At 47.0% G+C, this 19102-nt stretch overlaps 1 protein-coding gene across 8 annotated transcripts in view; it reads right to left on the bottom strand.

Moving 5' to 3' along the window:
• The window catches only part of TJP3 (tight junction protein 3), a 50409-nt gene that overhangs the window by 10000 nt on the left and 21307 nt on the right, over window positions 1-19102 (bottom strand). For 4 of the 8 annotated variants that reach the window (XM_035118116.3, XM_035118117.3, XM_035118113.3 and 1 more), the window contains exons 6-17: window positions 17739-17842; window positions 17313-17475; window positions 16197-16290; window positions 14833-14900; window positions 14059-14134; window positions 13791-13947; window positions 12445-12553; window positions 10322-10541; window positions 5237-5433; window positions 3900-3995; window positions 2561-2631; window positions 1061-1372 (exon numbers count right to left, since the gene is read on the bottom strand). In XM_035118116.3, coding sequence (XP_034974007.3) covers window positions 1061-1372; window positions 2561-2631; window positions 3900-3995; window positions 5237-5433; window positions 10322-10541; window positions 12445-12553; window positions 13791-13947; window positions 14059-14134; window positions 14833-14900; window positions 16197-16290; window positions 17313-17475; window positions 17739-17842 — 1667 coding nt within the window. The remainder of the gene's footprint in view (window positions 1-1060; window positions 1373-2560; window positions 2632-3899; window positions 3996-5236; window positions 5434-10321; window positions 10542-12444; window positions 12554-13790; window positions 13948-14058; window positions 14135-14832; window positions 14901-16196; window positions 16291-17312; window positions 17476-17738; window positions 17843-19102) is intronic. The other 4 variants (XM_088673053.1, XM_088673055.1, XM_088673052.1 and 1 more) reach the window with 1 other exon arrangement.

The following is a 19102-nucleotide window of genomic DNA, read 5'->3' as shown; positions in this document are numbered from 1 at the left end:
TGGAGAAGAAAGAGAAGGCAAATAATTGGGGGGATGTTCAGAAATTGGATCCTACCTCAAACTGTGGTGGCGTCATATTAAGAGTGCAAGAATTTTGGGCAACTGTACTTGGATAAATTGATAATACAGTCGTACCTTGGCTCTCGAACACCTTGGCTCCTGAACAAATTGGCTCCCGAACGATCGAAACCCGGAAGTGAGTGTTCCGGTTTTTCGAATGATTTTCGGAAGCCAAATGTCCGACGCGACTTCCGATTGGCTGCAGGAGCTTCCTGCAGCCAATCAGAAGCGGCTCTTGGGTTTCTGAACGTTATTGGAAGTCGAGTGGACTTCCAGAACGGATTACATTCGACTTCCAAGGTACAACTGTATTTTAAATGGCCACATTTGATTATTTGATTGCTATTTGATTGCTAGTAAGTTAGCAAAAATGCATAGAAGAAGTACAAATACCTGCCGGAAATGTAAAGAAAAAGAAGGTATCTTTTATCACGTGTGGTGGACGTGTAAGGTAATAAAAAAAATCTGGGAGATGATATATAATGAAATGAAAAAAATAACAACTTTTGTTTAAAAAAAACAGAAGCTTTTTAATTAGGAATTATAGGTACGTACTGAGATTCCAAAGGACCAGAAAGGACTTTTCATGTACGCGTAAACAGCCGCAAAATTATACTCAGGACTTTTAAAAAGAATGCGAAAAAATTATAATTTATTAAGGAGTTCATTGTAAGCAGATGCAAACACTAGCAGGGTTTAATCTCACTTGCAAGGTAGCAAAGACTATGGACAATTTGGACCAATAAAAACTATGGGTAATGGATTGATATGCAGTTGTAAATATCGACATTAGGACGGGGGGGGGGGGAGGGAAGACTTGAGATTCAGAGCAATCTCATTATATGGCTTTTAAACTGATTTTGCTAGAAGTTTATATTTTTTAAAAATCAAATGAAAATTATTTCATAAAAAAAAAGAAAACACCAGCGTGCCACAACCGCGGCGTAAGATGTGAGATCCAGGTTCTGATACCCCCGCCGCATGCCCAGATGGAACCCACCTGCTCCTCTGTCGTCCATACGGGTCGGGCTTGCTGCACCCGGATGATGTCCTTGAGGCTCTGGTACCAGCTGTTGGAGCCACCGGCCAGGCTTATGGTGGCTGTGAAGAGGTGGCTCCAGTCCCTCCGCATCTTGCCAGCCTGGGCGTAGAGGCGCCGCGAGCTCTTCTTGGATTCCGGGGCCAGCCACTGGCGCATGGCTTTGACGCCCTGCCGGCTGTCCGGCTCGCAGAAGACCACGATGGGGAAGTACTGGACGTAGTTGAGCCTCTCCACGGCAGCCGGGGTGATGTCCAAAAGGGCGTGTTTATCCTGAGAGACGGGAAAGCAACAAACGAGGCCGTCCGTGGAGGCACGTGTCAATCGTGTATCCAGGGCGGCTATCTATCAGCTCCATCAGAGACCCTCCCTGCCCGCAGACTGTCTCTCCAGAGCGGCGCATGCTCTGGTTATCTCCCACTTGGACTACGGCCATGCGCTCTACGTGGGGCTACCTTTGAAGGTGACCCAAAAACTGCAACTAATCCAGAATGCGGCAGCTCGATTGGGGACTGGGAGCGGCCGCCGAGACCATATGGGACTCACAGTCCTTTTGGACTCACAGCTGTCCATGGGGGCGCAGGTCAATTCTGTGACCAGGGCAGCTGTCTACCAAGCTCCATCTGGTATGCAGGCTGAGACCCTCCCTGCTCGCAGACCATCTCACCAGAGTGGTGCATGCTCTAGTTATCTCCTGCTTGGACTACTGCCAGGCGCTCTATGTGGGGCTCCCTTTGAAGGTGACCCGAAAACTGCAACTAATCCAGAATGCGGCAGCTAGGCTGGTGACTGGGAGTGGCTGCCAAGACCATATAAGACTGGTCCTGAAAGACCTACATTGGCTCCCAGGATGTTTCCGAGCTCAATTCAAAGGGTTGGTGCTGACCTTGAAAGCCCTCGCCGGCCCTTTACCCCTGAAGGAGCGTCTCCACCCCCATCGCTCTGCCCGGACACTGAGGTCCACCTCCAAGAGCCTTCTGGCGGTTCCCTTCCTGCAAGAAGCGCGGTTACAGGGAACCAGGCAGAGGGCCTTCTCGGTGGTGGCACCCGCCCTGTGGAACGCTCCCCCATCAGATGCCAAGGAGATAAACAACTACCTGACTTTTAGAAGGTATCTGAAGGGAACCCTGTATTTATAATGTGTGGTGTTTAAATCTGATTTAATAGGCAAGACATTGCATGGTTCAAGAGAAGCTCAATTAGCCCCCTTGCAGCGTCTCTGACTACAGATGGGGAAGTTCCCTAGAAAGCTGATGCCAGTCAGTGTGGACAATGCTAAGCTGGAGGAAGCAATGCTTTGACCTGGCAGAAGGCAGCTTCCTGTTTAAATCATCTCTCCCTTCAGAACCATGAGGACTAGCATCTTATTTTGAAGGGAAGGGCTACAGAGCGAGGGAGCACCTGCTTCCCACCCCGCTGGAGCCCCGTTTCACGACGTTCCCCCCGCCCCACTCCTCCAACCTGTTTTGCAATATGCCACACGGAGTCCAACTTGATAACCTTCGACGAGCTTCCTTCTCTCGCCACGCTCTCTAAAAATGGGGAGGGAAAGAGAGAGAGAGATGGATATTGTTCTTTAGGAACTGCTTCCCCTATTTGTGAGCAGTTCCTCTATGGAACTCCCTGCCTCTTGACATCGGGCAGGTGGTTTCACTGCAGTATTTTCTGAGCCTCCTGAAATATTCTTGTTTAGACAGATGACTGGAAAGTTGGGTGTTTTCCTGACAAATATTAACTACCATTAAATGAGGGCCAGATTTAGGTTTGATGGAGATGGAAAGAAGATAAAAGTCCAAGCCAGAGAAGAATGGCAGGTGAAGTTGATGGATTTATGCCAGGCATCCCCAACCTGCGGCCCTCCAGCTGTTTTGGGACTACAACTCCCATGATCCCTAGCTAGCAGGACCAGTGGTCGGGGAAGATGGGAACTGTAGTCCGAAACATCTGTAGGACCGAAGGTTGGGGATGCCTGATTTATGCCGAAATGGCAGAAATGACCGGAAGAATCAGAAATCTTGAAGACCAGAGCTTTAACAAGGAATGGGGGAAATTCATAACTTATCTTAAAAACCATTGTAAACAATCGTTAGTAGGATTGGAATAACACTTGTAGTGTAACAATGGACTTTGGACGTAATGGAGATGTAAAAATTTGGATTGTTATAAAAGATGCAGAAGGAAAGGACTAAAAACAAGACCCACAAAGGGAAGTCCAGGAGATTCTTTGGAATCTTGTTTTTATATTTTATGTTGTTATGTGAATGTAAAATTTTAATCTGGAAAATCAAATACATTTATCTCTATATCTCTACCTCAGTGTTTCCCAACCTTGTGCCTCCAGCTGTTTTCGGACTACAATTCCCATCATTCCTGACCACTGGTCTTGCTAGCTAGGGATGATGGGAATTGTAGTCTCAAAACATCTGGAGGCACAAGGTTGGGAAACACTGCTCTACCTACCTACTTACCTATCAAACTGGAAGGGACTCAGGGGATCATCCAGACTGACCCCCAAACCCACAACAATATAAATTAGCCTGTTCAAATTTTATGCAAACCTGTGTCAAACCACTACCACCCTCTCTTTTGGGCGATGTCAATACCTTACATGTTGTTATGGGAATGTAAAATTTTAATCTGGGAAATCAAATAAATAATTAAAAACAACAACAACAAGTTTTTCCATCTTTGACCGCACAAGAGTCAGTCAAAGCACAGTGAGTCGGACGACATATGGAGACCCACCAGTTTGCCCTCCCTGCTCCCCCCAGCCCCACGGGATTCGGGGAAAAAGGCTCACCTGCAATCTCAAACTGATCTGGCAATTCAGTGCTGAGTTTCTGCATGGCGATGTCGGCGATGGGTCCCAGGATCACGATTGGGCGCTTAAAGGTTGCTGCCAGGGAGGAGGATATGGAAAGTCAGGGGGGGTCTTCCTCATTTATTGCATCTATATCTCCCTCCGTCTCGGAGGAGATCAGGGCGACGTTTCCCAGGCGACGCTCTGTGCATTTTTTGGACTACAACTCCCATCATCAACCGCCAGCCAGCATGGGAATTGTAGTCCAAAAGATCTGGAAGGCGCCAGGTTCTCAAAGGCCAATGGCTAAGCCTCGTGCATAACGTTACTCTCATTTTGACTCAAGAAAATCACCGTTTTATAGTTCAAATCGGGGGAAATAAATACAGTAGACCCTCTGGAATCACCGTACGTACCCCGAAAAATCCGCAAGCAGAGGCGATGCTTCTGTGCACGTGTGTGGTGCGATAGAGCGTGTTTGCGCATGTGCGCGGGGCGAAACCCGGAAGAATACACTTCTGGGTTTGCCGCGTTCACAACCCAGTACCGGAAGTTACGGTACTCGAGGGTCCACTATACAGTAAATCAGGCATCCCCAAACTGCGGCCCTCCAGATGTTTTGGCCTACAACTCCCATGATCCCTACTTAACAGGACCAGTGGTCGGGGAAGATGGGAATTGTCGTCCAAAACATCTGGAGGGCCGAAGTTTGGGGATGCCTGCAGTAAATGAACAAAAGTACAAACATTCACAGAATGTTTAGGGGTACGCGTACCCCTGCGTCATCGTCCCCGAAAAACACTGAACATACCCAAATATAGTATTATTGACATTGTTACGTTATAATAATAATAATAATAATAATAATAATAATAATAATAATAATAATAATAATAATTGTGGAGCCCTAAGCTATAGCTGGGACGTGGGTGGCGCTGTGGGTTAAACCACAGAGCCTAGAGCTTGCCGATCAGAAGGTCAGCAGTTCGAATCCCCGTGACAGGGTGAGCTCCCGTTGCTCGTTCCCTGCTCCTGCCAACCTAGCAGTTCGAAAGCACATCAAAGTAGATAAATAGGTACCGCTCTGGCGGGAAGGTAAACGGTGTTTCCATGCGCTGCTCTGGTTCGCCAAAAGCGGCTTTGTCATGCTGGCCACATGACCCGGAAGCTGTACGCCGGCTCCCTCGGCCTATAGAGCGAGATGAGTGCCACAACCCCAGAGTCGTCCGCGACCGGACCTAATGGTCAGGGGTCCCTTTACCTTTAAGCTATAGCTTGTTTAACTTATACGTAAATCTGCCACTGGAGTCCCCAGAATCAAGGCAAGCTGCCCCTACCTTCCTTCAGAATGACCCTCTCGTAGGGCGGGTAATGCCCCTGCTTGGTGAGGGCGGACAGGTCCTCGCGACTCTTTCTCAGGTTCCTCTTAGCTCCCCGCAGTCCCCGCAGTTTCCAGAACTCGGCCCGCGGCCCCGAAGAGGCGGCCCCCGACGTGGCCTTGAGGACGGACTCCAGGCTGGCGATCTGCTCCGCCCTGGGGTGCAAACGAGAAGAAGAAGAGTTTGGATTTGATATCCCGCTTTATCACTACCCGAAGGAGTCTCAAAGCGGCTAACATTCTCCTTTCCCTTCCTTCCCCACAACAAACACTCTGTGAGGTGAGTGAGGCTGAGAGACTTCAAAGAAGTGTGACTAGCCCAAGGTCACCCAGCAGCTGCATGTGGAGGAGCAGGGAATCGAACCCGGTTCACCAGATTACGAGTCTAACACCTTTAACCACCATACCACACTGGCTCTCCTCGCCACACTGGCCAAGCCCTGCATAGGTTTGCAAATGCGCTAGCAGTTTTGTCGCTGCATCTTTCGTGTGCCCAGTAGGAAGCAGCAATTCCACTCTCTGAAAACCGAATCATTTTATATTTGATTTCATTTTTGGGTGGGCAATGTATAGCTTTTCCCTTGTTGATGGAACCGGAACTTCCTTGAACTGTGTAAAATGTCATACACGAACACACACACCGCGCTGGAAATGTTTCTGCTGCGATTTCTCGCCAGCTAGCCATAGTTTAGCTTTCTCGTCCAGAGAAAACTTGATCGCAACAGTTCCCAGAGTTTCCCTGGGAAGAGGGATCGATTTGTTAAACCGCTCTGGGAACCGGCCCCTTTAACAAACAAAAATGTATAGAACCAGTTCAAATTTGTGCTGGAAATGTAAAAGAAGGTCCTTTTTATCATATGTGGTGGTCATGTGGGGTGGTAAAAGCATTTTGGGAAATGATATATAATGAATTGAAAAAAATGTTTAAGATAACCTTTGTCAAAAAAAAAAAAACCCGAGAGCCTTTTTCGTTAGGAATCATAGGTGCGGAACTACCAAAAGAAAATAAAAGACTGTTTCTGTAGGCAACGACAGCAGCAAGGATATTCTTAGCCCAGAGATGGAAAGAAGAAAAAGTACCGACTAGAGACGAGTGCCAGACCAAGCTGATGGAATATGCCCAGATAATAATAATAATAATAATAATAATAATAATAATAATAATAATAATAATAATAATTTATTATTTATACCCCGCCCATCTGGCCGGGTTCCCCCAGCCACTCTGGGCGGCTTCCAACAAAATATAAAAATACAGAAATCCATCAAACATTAAAAGCTTCCCTAAACAGGGCTGCCTTGAGATGCCTTCTAAAGGTCTGGTAGTTGTTGTTCTCTTTGACCTCTGGTGGGAGGGCATTCCACAGGGTGGGTGCCACCACCGAGAAGGCCCTCTGCCTGGTTCCCTGTAACTTGGCTTCTCGTAGCGAGGGAACCGCCAGAAGGCCCTCGGTGCTGGACCTCAGTGTCCGGGCAGAACGATGGGGGAGGAGACGCTCCTTCAGGTACTGGACCGAGGCCGTTTAGGGCTTTAAAGGTCAGCACCAACACTTTGAATTGTGCTCGGAAACGTACTGGGAGTCAATGTAGGTCTTTCAGGACTGGTGTTATATGGTTTTGGCGGCCGCTCCCAGTCACCAGTCTAGCTGTCGCATTCTGGGTTAGTTGTAGTTTCCGGGTCACCTTCAAAGGTAGCCCCACGTAGAGCGCATTGCAGTAGTCCAAGCGAGAGATAACTAGAGCATGCAGCACTCTGGCGAGACAGTCGCAGGCAGGTAGGGTCTCATCCTGCGTACCAGATGGAGCTGATAAGACAGCTGCCCTGGACACAGAATTGACCTGCGCCTCCATGGACAGCTGTGAGTCCAAAATGACTACCAGGCTGTGCACCTGGTCCTTCAAGAGCACAGTTACCCCATTCAGGACCAGGGAATCCTCCACACCTGCCCGCCTCCTGTCCCCCACGAACAGTACTTCTGTCTTCTCAATGGCAAGACTGACAAGAAAGATAAGAAACCAGGAAGACCAAATATTTGTGAAGGACTGGAATAACTTTTTAACCTATTTTAGAGACCACTGTAAACAACTGAAGTCATTGGCAAGAATTCAAGGACGCTTGTAAAGTAACATGAACTTTGGATACTATGGATAGATTACGGTATAAGATGCGGGAATAAAATTTGGAAATTGAACCCGTGGAGGGAAGGAAGGAGGTTTGAAGGTTCAAGAGAACCTCTTTTTTGGGGGGGGGGGTTCCTTTTGGGTCTCTTACTTTGGAACTGTTGTGATTGTTGTGTATAATCTCTATGTAAAACTAATAAAACAACTTAAATATAAAAATTCAAAAAAATAAGTGGCAGCTGAGTGCTTTCAGCGTATGGGCATTGACGCAACATTCGCGCATTTGTGGTGCATTTATGTCGGGCTGCCCGCACGTTGCCCCATTTATTCACTGCGGTGTGATGCTTTCTGAGCATAATTCAAAGTGTTGGTGCTGACCTTTAAAGCCCTAAAGGGCCCTGGGGGCACTGTTATGCAGTGGTTCCGCGCCTTCCTCCTGGGCCGTGTTCAGAAAGTGGTGGTGGGGGATGAGTGTTCAGACCCCTGGGCTCTCACTTGTGGGGTGCCTCAGGGTTCTGTCCTCTCCCCCATGCTTTTTAACATCTATATGCAGCCGCTGGGAGAGATCATCAGGAGGTTTGGGCTGGGTGTCCATCAGTATGCTGATGATACCCAGCTCTACCTCTCTTTTAAATCAGAACCAGTGAAGGCGGTGAAGGTCCTGTGTGAGTGCTTGGAGGCGGTTGGAGGATGGATGGCGGCTAACAGATTGAGATTGAATCCTGACAAGACAGAAGTACTGTTTGTGGGGGACAGGAGGCGGGCGGGTGTGGAGGACTCCCTGGTCCTGAATGGGGTAACTGTGCCCCTGAAAGACCAGGTGCGCAGCCTGGGAGTCATTTTAGACTCACAGCTGTCCATGGAGGCACAGGTCAACTCGGTGTCCAAGGCAGCTGTTTATCAGCTCCATCTGGTACGCAGGCTGAGTCCCTACCTGCCCACTGACTGTCTCTCCAGAGTGGTGCATGCTCTAGTTATCTCCCGCTTGGACTACTGCAATGCGCTCTACGTGGGGCTACCTTTGAAGGTGACCCGGAAACTACAACTAATCCAGAATGCGGCAGCTAGACTGGTGACTGGGAGCGGCCGCCGAGACCACATAACACCAGTCCTGAAAGACCTACATTGGCTCCCAGTACGTTTCCGAGCACAATTCAAAGTGTTGGTGTTGACCTTTAAAGCCCTAAACGGCCTCGGTCCGGTATACCTGAAGGAGCGTCTCCACCCCCATCGTTCTGCCCGGACACTGAGGTCCAGCTCCGAGGGCCTTCTGGCGGTTCCCTCACTACGAGAAGCCAAGTTACAGGGAACCAGGCAGAGGGCCTTCTCGGTAGTGGCTCCCACCCTGTGGAATGCCCTCCCACTAGAGGTCAAAGAGAACAACAACTACCAGACCTTTAGAAGGCATCTCAAGGCAGCCCTGTTTAGGGAAGCTTTTAATGTTTGATGGATCTCTGTATTTTAATGTTTGATGGATTTCTGTATTTTAGAATTTCTGTTTTGTTGGAAGCCGCCCAGAGTGGCTGGGGGAACCCGGCCAGATGGGCGGGGTATAAATAATAAATTATTATTATTATTATTATTAGTATACCCGAAGAGCGCAAAATATGGTCTGAAGCTCAACATCAAAAAAACCAAGATCATGGCCACTGGTCCCATCACCTCCTGGCAAATAGAAGGGGAAGAAATGGAGGCAGTGAGAGATTTTACTTTCTTGGGCTCCTTGATCACTGCAGATGGTGACAGCAGTCACGAAATTAAAAGACGCCTGCTTCTTGGGAGAAAAGCAATGACAAACCTAGACAGCATCTTAAAAAGCAGAGACATCACCTTGCCGACAAAGGTCCGTATAGTTAAAGCTATGGTTTTCCCAGTAGTGATGTATGGAAGTGAGAGCTGGACCATAAAGAAGGCTGATCGCCGAAGAATTGATGCTTTTGAATTATGGTGCTGGAGGAGACTCTTGAGAGTCCCATGGACTGAAAGAAGATCAAACCTATCCATTCTTAAGGAAATCAGCCCTGAGTGCTCCCTGGAAGGACAGATCGTGAAGCTCAGGCTCCAATACTTTGGCCACCTTATGAGAAGAGAAGAATCCTTGGAAAAGACCCTGATGTTGGGAAAGATTGAGGGCACTAGGAGAAGGGGACGACAGAGGACAAGATGGTTGGACAGTGTTCTCGAAGCTACGAACATGAGTTTGACCAAATTGCGGGAGGCAGTGCAAGACAGGAGTGCCTGGCGTGCTATGGTCCATGGGGTCACGAAGAGTCGGACACGACTAAACGACTAAACAACAACATACCCGAAGGAGCGTCTCCACCCCCATCATTCTGCCCGGACACTGAGGTCCAGCTCCGAGGGTCTTCTGGCGGTTCCCTCACTGTGAGAAGCAAAGCTACAGGTAACCAGGCAGAGGGCCTTCTCGGTGGTGGCGCCCGCCCTGTGGAACGCCCTCCCATCAGATGTCAAAGATATAAATAACTACCTGACATTTAGAAGACATCTGAAGGCAGCCCTGTTCAGGGAAGTTTTTAATGTGTGAAATTTTCATGTATTTTAAATCTTTGTTGGAAGCCGCCCAGAGTGGCTGGGGAAACCCAGCCAGATGGGCGGGGTACAAATAAATTATTATTATTATTATTATTATTATTATTATTATTATTATTCGCCAGCGCTGCCGCATTACCGCCGCTCTTGCGCAACAGGGAATTTGAAACGGGGCTTTCGTGGCACGATGAGAAATTACGAGGATTCCAAGCAGGGAGTTATGGGATGTGAACCAATTGGCGACAAAGCCAATCCTTGGAGGGGCAAAGCAGGGTGGCATCTAGCCGCCCAGGGGCACAAATCGCGGTGGATGTGCGACAAATAGCACTTTCCACAGGGAAGCTTGGAAACAGCCCATCTCCCCCCAGGATACCTGTTTCGGTTAGGGATGATGCCCTTGTCGAGTTCCTGGAGATCTTTGCCCATCCGCATGGCTAGCCAGCTGCCGACTTTCCCCCGGTACATGGTGTCCACCACGTGAAAGACCTCGCCCCGGGTGAAGCTCAGAGCAGAGGGGGCGTCCTTTTCAAAATCGAAATGTGTGCGGATGTAGAACGAGTCGCCCAAGTTCGACTTCACCATCTTCCTGTAGACTGATATGAGGAGAGAAAGAGAATCAGGGACAGCACTCTCGGACCAAAGGCTTGAACCCCAGGCTCTCCATAGCATGTGGGTAGGCAAACTAAGGCCCGGGGGCCGGATCCGGCCCAATCGCCTTCTCAATCCGGCCCGTGGACGGTCCAGGAATCAGCATGTTTTTACATGAGTAGAATGTGTCCCTTTATTTCAAAATGCATCTCTGGGTTATTTGTGGGGCATAGGAACTCGTTCATTCCCCCCCTCCCGAAATAAAGTCCGGGCCCCCACAAGGTCTGAGGGACAGTGGAGTGGCCCCCTGCTGAAAAGGTTTGCTGACCCCTGCCATAGCACCTCCCCTGTGGGAATGTTCAGGGTGGCAGGCGAGGATATATTGTTTATTAATATCCTTCCTACTTGCGCGAGCAAGTTCTTTTACTTAGCAGAGTTACATTCCCCTTTTTACATGCACAGCAGAGAGCTGGTTGCAGGCTCGTGTGAGCCTCTCGCTATTATACAACTCAGTCTGTCTTCAGATTGAATTATACATTCCTGGTAAATTCCCTTTAATCCTGCTCTAAAGAATAAAGACACCACATTCTTATTCAAAGTCAATAAAAGAGGTTTACTCACAACAGTTCACAGTTGAATTCCTGAAGGCAGACTTAGTTACAAATATGTACAAGCGGATCTACCCCATATGGGGGAATAATCCCAGTGCTTCTGCCAGCTGAGAGCTAGCAGAGCAGTCCTAGCTAAAAGCTGGTCAAACGAAGAAAGAAGTCAAAAAGAGAGGGAGGTGTGCTGCGTGACTCGTCCTTTTTTACCTGGACAGGTAAGGTCACGCCCACCTTCTATCACATGCAAAAGGAAGGGTGCTTCAGCCAGGAGGAACAGGAAGTTTTCAACTGGCTGGACCAAACATTCCCTCGCACGTCTCCTCCAGCATTACAAGGAATGTTGTACTTGACTGCCTCACATGAATCACATCCCGCATCCCCAAGGCCCCAACCCTATTGAAGCAGTGAGACCCTGCTTCCCACCCACAACCGAGCTGCATTTCCAACTCAGAGCAGTGCGCTTTCAAAAAGGAGCATCTTTGAAACCCCGTAGGCGCCAGGCACATTGGCGCGGGTCTGACCCTGCGGAGATCTCTGGGCTGGCGTCTCCATCTGGCGGGCCCTTTCTTAAGCAGCTCAGCAAAAGAGCTTATTCCTTGCACCCTTTTCTCCACGGTTTCACCCTCAATACAACAACCCTGTGAGGTAGGCCAAGAGGCTGCGACAGACTCTGAAGGTCACCTTGTGAGCTTCATGGCCGAGTGGGGATTCGAACCCTGATCAATCAGGTCCTCGCCCAACACTCTAACCACTACACCACCATGCCTTCCTAGAGTCCTTCTGCTATGGGGCAGCTCTATAAAATAAGTAGGGCAATAAACAGGGGGGGAAGCCAAATGTCCCTTAGAGAAGGATCTGAAATATTTCCCTTGGATGTGGTTTTATTTGGCATTTCAATGTGTTTTAAACCGCTTTTGAGATTTCCCCCCCCTTTAAAATACAAAGCAGTATAGAAATGAAAATAGTAGTAGTAGTGGTAGTAGTACTAATAAGAATAATAGTAAAATAATATTAATAATAATAAATGTCACCGCAAAAAAGCAACCGTATGTGGCAACCGTAGCCTAGGTTTAAGGTGTCATTTGGCAATTAGCTTATATATCTAAGTTTCCAACACTGACATCACGTTACTCCAATGTTCAGCCTTGCTGGCATTCGGGAAAGTTAGAGGGCCTACAAAAACGAGCCCTGAAGATCTCTGTTCTGCCAGTTGATCTATCACTCTCTTTTCTTGCCTTCCATAAAAAAATAAAAAATAAGCAATGGCAAATGAGGGACACGCCAAGGCCGAGTTACTCACTGTCCTGCTTATTCTGAACGTGCAACGCCACCTCTTCGCCCGGCGGCAACTCCAGGAGGTACTGAATGGCCTCTTCACGGGTGAGGTTGTGAAAAATTTGCTCGTTCACCTGTGGGCAGGAGTCAGGGAGCAAGGAGTAAGGAAGCAGAAGGAACAACATTCTGCACCTCTGTCTGAACACACACTTGTTTTCACCTCTGAAACAGACTCTTCCAAACCGCTCAGAGCAGTGCTTCTTAGTAGAGCATGAGACTCTTCAATCTCAGGGTCATAGGTTTGAGTCTCGCAATGGGCAACATTTTCCTGCATTGCAAGGGGGTTCGGCTGGATGACCATCGGGGTCCCCTTTCCCCCCTCTGCATCACACTTTCAGGATAAAAATCTGCTTGTGCCACACCACTAACTAGCAGTTCTTGATTTATAACACGGAACACAGCTACTTTACTGGGCCAGGAGACTTTGAGAGTCTTAATCTTAGGGATGTGGGTTCAAGCTCCATGTTCGGTGATTCCTGCATTGCAGGGGGTTGAACTAGATGACCCCGGGGGTACCCTTCCAACTCTGCAATAAAACAACACAGCTGCACAAGAACAGGGATCCTTCCCAAAATACATTTGGAAATGAGTCTCTTACCTCTGTTCTTTAACATAGGAGAGGTGTGACCTTGCTTTTGACAAAAAATCTCATTTATATCAGGTCCCATTTGAGACAAACAAACTCATCTCCCCACCAAGCCTTCCTCTTTTCAGACCTTTTCATTTCTGATCCATTTGCAAAGCTACCTATCCATATTCTGCAAATAAAAAACTGTTCTTTTGGTCCTGTACTACACTACACTGAAATGTTCAGACATTTCTTTGATTGCCCATTCTGTTCTTCAGTAGAGAATGTACACAAAGGTTTATTTTTCAAAATCCAGCCACCTGAATTTTGCTAAATAAAAAACCCCTGCCTTGTTCCAACTTTTCCGGCACACAGTAAAAAGGTAAAGGACCCCTGGACGGTTAAGTCCAGTCAAAGGCGACTATGGGGTTGTGGTCTCATTTCGCTTTCGGGCCGAGGGACCCGGCGTTTGTCCGCAGACAGCTTTCCAGGTCATGTGGCCAGCAGGACTAAACCGCTTCTGGCGCATGACGGAAACCAGAGTGCACGGAAACGCCGTTTACCTTCCTGCCGCAGTGGTACCTATTTATCTACTTGTGCTGGCGTGCTTTTGAACTGCTAGGTTGGCAGAAGCTGGGGCGGAGCAACGGGAGCTCACCCCATCGCTGGGATTCGAACTGCCGACCTTCCGATTGGCAAGCCCAAGAAGCTCAGGGCAGTTCTTGGGTGAGGGATCCGGTTACCTGAAGGATCTGATCTCCTTCCTCGATGCCTTGGATCTTGGCCGGGCTGCCTTCCTGCACTCCAGCAACGAAGATGCCGACATCGTTGCCACCAGCTAGGCGGAGACCGATGTTCTTGGCTTTTATGAAACGCACCACCTTGGAATCAGGGCTGTATCTGAAACAGGGGAAGACGCAAGATGCTCTCAGCGCCAGCGTGCGTGCGGCCGACTCTGGAGTTTACCGGCCGCAACATCCAGGAGCCGTAGGACCCTGTCATGCTCCTTACCCATAATTTGCGCCAGTCTGGGAGGCGAAAGTGTCAGTGTGGGCATCGCAGTTGTTTTCGGGGCTCCCTTGGACTTCTGGCATGGAGGGGAAACACAGGGACAGTTTGAAAACCGCAATCTCCATTTCTAGACTAGGGTAGGGCTGCCAACCACTAGGTAACTCTGGGAACCAGCCTATAAAACGGCTCCCGGGTGGATTTTTGCTGATCAGAAAATGTCTGGGGAAAGCCGGACGTAAGACAAGTGCTATTATTTTTTTAATGCTTAAAAAATGCAAAAAAAAAGGCACCCAATTCTGGGGGCGGGTTCCCAAAGAAAGCTCAACAATAATTTCACGGGCAACCCGTTGGCACCACACATTTTAATAATAATAAAAATAATTTAATGTTTGTACCCCATGCATTTGACTGGGTTGCCAGAAAAATAAGGGATCGGACCGGAAGTAGCAGACCGGAAGTAGCACTGCCGCCATTTTGGAACTGGGCGGAGCATGCTCAGAAGCGACTTTTGATGCTGCTCTGCCCAGATCCAAAATGGCCGCCGCACCAGAAGTCGCGCTGCAGCCATTTTGGAACTGGGCAGAGCAGCATCAAAAGTCACTTCTGAGCATGCTCCACCCAGTTCCAAAATGGCCGCCGCAGATTGAGAGGCCTGGGGGCCACATCTGACCCTCACAAGGGCCTGAGTTCCTGCCGTAAAACCTCTCATCCGCCTTCGCAACCAGAAATCAGCCACCTTGACAGAGAGATGTGAGAGGCAGGAGAGGAGCTCACCGTGAAGTGGGGGTGTCATCAAATTTTCGGGTGATGTTTGCTCCCTGCTAGAGCGCCGTAGGGTCCTGCTTTGGGGGAGGGAAGGAGATTTTTTAAAAAAGCACTAGAGAAGAATAGGAATTAAAAGTTAAGCAAGTACTTTGGAACTTGCAAAAATGACCGAATTATTAAGGAATAAACCAACCAATGAAGGAGTGGGAATGCTTTAACACTTATCTAATGAGACAAAGTTCAACAAGCAAAATTTGGCTGTGCCTAGAATAAATCCGTAAATAGAAAATACAGGGGGAAGCTGGATCCAATAGCTAGAATGAATCGTGGTGAGATAGATGGAATGACATTTTAAAATAACAGAAAATGATAAAAATTTAAATAACAAACTAATATAAAATACTGTAACATTTTAAAATAATAACGTAACAATAAAATTTTAAATAAGATAAAATAATAAAAATTTAAATAACAACATAAAATAATAGTAATAAATAGCATGAAATAAAATTTTAAACAACAAAAACTAATAACAAAAAGTGACATTTTAAAATAATAACATAAAATAATAAAAACCCCAAAAACAAACAAAGTGGTGAAAAGGAGGGGGGAGGGGAAGAGCAGGCACTGGAATTTTGAGAAAATTTTGCAAGTGAATTCAAAACACACTTTTGATTCAGGTGGGCTATAAATGAAGAAAAAGTTGAAATATAAGTGATAAGATAGAAATTTTATATCCCGCCTTTCCTCCAAGGAGTTTGAGGTGGTTAATAAGGATACCCACCACCCCTTTCCATTTTATTCTCACAACAGCACGGCAAAGTAGGTGAGGCTGCAATCAGCTCCAGGCCATGGAGCGAGCTTCACCGGCGAGTGGGAGGATTCGAACCCAGGCCGTAGTCCGACCTTGTAACCGCTGTGCTATAGGAATGGGAATCCCGGCTCCCCTTCATTCCAGTCCCATTGCTGCATGGGGGGGGGGGGCGAATTGTCAGAACATAGGGAAGAGAGGGAGAGAGAGGGGGAGAGAGAGAGAAAGAGAGAGAGAGTGATAGAAAGAGGGGGGGAGAGAGAGAAAAAAAAGAGAGAGGGAGGGAGAGAGAGAGAAAGAGAGAGAGAGAGGGAGAGAGGGGGGAGAGGGAGAGAGGGGGGGAGAGGGAGAGATAGACAGAAGGAGAGAAAGAGAGAAAGAGAGGGAGAGGGAGAAGGAGAGAGAGAGAGAGAAAGAGAGAGAGAGGGGGAGAGGGAGGGAGGGGGAGAGAGAGAGGGAGGGAGAGGGAGGGAGAGAGAGGGAGAGAGACGGTGGTGGGACAGGCTGGGCAAAGGAAACGAAAAACTCGCCACCCATACGTGCATCTCGGAGAGAAGCTTACGGGGCAGGATTCCACTTTGGAGATCCCGGGGAGTTCGGCACACTCGCTGGGGGAGCTGGAGGCGGCGAAATGTCCGAGCCGAGGTCAGAGATGTCTTTAGAAAAAGAAAACAAAAGAGAAATAATTTCACTGTGCGTCACTTCTGCAGGTACTAAGCCAGGGGTCAGCAAACCTTTTTAGCAGGGGGCCGGTCCACTGTCCCTCAGACCTTGTGGGGGGCCGGACTATTTTTTTGGGGGGGATGAACGAATTCCTAGGCCCCACAAATAACCCAGAGATGCATTTTAAATAAAAGCACACATTCTACTCATGTAAAAACACGCCGATTCCCGGACCGAGCAAGGTTCTGACTAAAGAAGAATGGCAACTTAAGCTAAATATGCGCAGATTGCGGACCTAACATATAGAATAAGAGAGCAAGAAGAATATACGTTTAGAGAAGATTGGAAAAAGTTTATTGAATATATGGGGGGAAATTGTGTACACCTGAAAATGTTGGCAGCATTAGGATAGATTCAGCAGTGCAAAGAAGTTTTGATGGATGCAATAATGGAATACAGAATGGTATGGTTTATGTAAAATATGCAGGGATTTATGAAGAAAGAACCATGGAAAGAGAAGAAGGGAAGTCACTGATATTTCAAGGATGTTTAAATGAGTATTTTAAAATGGAAAAACAGAAAATTTAATGAAAAATATATTTAAAAAGAAAGAAAAAACACATTTGAAAACAGAAGCATTTACTTCTGGGTTCGAAAACCGAAACGCTTTCTGAGACGCTTGAAAACCGAGGTACCACTGTATATATAAAAGAAACCTGACTTTAACCTTTTCTTGAATTATGTGACACCCCCCCCCCCCCGCAAAAAAAGTTTTCTTTTACCTTTATTTCAAAGTTTCGATAAAAATACAGTATTTTTTAGGGAAAGGTGAAGTTTGATGTGCCCTGTATCAGAGTTTTGAAAACTGTTTTATTTCAGGAGGGGTCTACTCTGAGTCGGGAAACTTCCTCCAACTCTGCGGGTGCAGTTTGGAAGTGATCTTTCCCAGCTCCTCCCAGGATGGGACCCCCAGAGGGCATCCGGACGTGCCCTCGCCTCCCTGCCCCTCACTCACCGTCCAGATGGGAGCTTTCGCTTTCGCTGTCTCTCACTTGGGGGATGTTCACCAGGAATTGGCTGTTATCCCGAAGGACCACCAGAGTCAGCCTCCCCTCTGAGAGCTCGATCAGCCGCCGCGTCTCCTCCAGGGACAGATTCTCACTCGACACCCCGTTGATCTGGAAAGAGAGGAGATTCTCTTGAACCCGGAGATTCAGCATCCCGCGCTCGGCAAACTGAGCCAAGAGTTAGGTTAGAAAATGTATAGGACTAGACTAGCTCAAATGTCTGTTGGAAATGTAAGGAAATATATGGCCTTTTATCATATGTGATGGAACTGTAAAGTGATAAAGGAATTCTGGGAAATGATATATAATGAGTTGGGGGAAAATGTTTAAAATAACTTTCGTCAAGAGACCAGAAGCCTTCCTGCCCCACTCACCTTCAATATGAGGTCCCCCTCCTGCAAAGAACTGTCCTTAGCCGCCAATCCTGTGTCCGTGATGTGTTTTATAAATATCTGGCTCCCCAGCTTCAAGCCAAACTCTGCATGGTTGTCGGGTTTTGGGGGAAGGGAGGAGAGAAAAAGATGAAGACATTTGGTGAAATGAACGGCAGATTCTGCTAAGAGTTCTTAAAGCGCTTTCCAAAGGGGGGGGGAGGCAGATTAATCAATGGAATATGTAGAATGGAAAAATGGGAATAAGAAACCGGGAAGATGAGCGTTTTTAAGGAAAAGTGAAAAATGCTCGCAGAATATCTGAAGAATTATGTAAAACAGAACAAAAAGATAGCGCAATTAATCTAAATTCAGATGTTTAAACCACTTAAAAGATAGCAGAAATATTTAAATAAAAGGGGGAAATTGGAAAATGCAGTTTTAATGGATAAATCAATCTTCCCTTTCTTTTAATTTTCACCGGTTGCCATAACCCGAAATCTTGGTTCTGTGCACCTTATTAAAAGGAAGTGATTTTTTTTGTTTATTTATGCATACATGCAACAACTGCGGCCCCTGGTTTGTCAGCTCAAAACTGGAAAACGAGAAGAATGGCAACTTCAGTTGACAGAATATGCGCAGCTTGCAGACTTAACATATAGGATAAGAGAACGAGAAGAACATACATTTAGAGAAGATTGGAAAACGTTTATTGAATACATGGAAAATAATTGTGTACAGCTGAAAACGCTGGCAGCATTAAGATGAATTCAATGGTGTAAATTAAGTTTTAAGAATGGAAAACCGATTGGTATAGTTTTTGTAAAATATTCAGGGATTTATGATATGCAAAATGAACCATGGAAAGAGAAGAAGGGAAGTCGTTGATATCTTAAGGATGTATGGCGAAACTTACGGGAAGAATAAGAATTCAAGGTAACAAACCTTTTATAAAAGAATGGAAATGGTTCATTGGATATTTACAGATAAATTGTAAACAGATAAGAACATAGGCAGGATTATTGAAATAACCTTCAGTTTTATTCTTGATATACAGTTGTACCTTGGTTTTTGGACAACTTAGTTCTCCCAAACTAAGCTGTTTTGATACAGTGATACAGTGGTGCCTCGACTTACGAATTTAATCCGTTCCGAAGGCACCTTCGTAAGTCGAAAAATTTGTAAGTTGAAAAATGCCATTGGAAACGCGATTTCCCATAGGAATGCATTGAAAACGGAAAAATTTGTAAGTCGAAGCAACCCTATCTAAAAATTCGTAAGTTGAAAAATCTAAAAACGCCACGATTTTTCCCCGGAAGTCGAGACATTCGTAAGCGCGTGGCCATTACCCCCATTCGTAAGTCGAA

Source organism: Zootoca vivipara, chromosome 6, assembly GCF_965207765.1.
Source record: "Zootoca vivipara chromosome 6, rZooViv2.hap1.1, whole genome shotgun sequence".
NCBI classification, from domain to species: Eukaryota; Metazoa; Chordata; class Lepidosauria; order Squamata; family Lacertidae; genus Zootoca; species Zootoca vivipara.
This window is presented reverse-complemented; position numbering and strand designations above follow the sequence as displayed.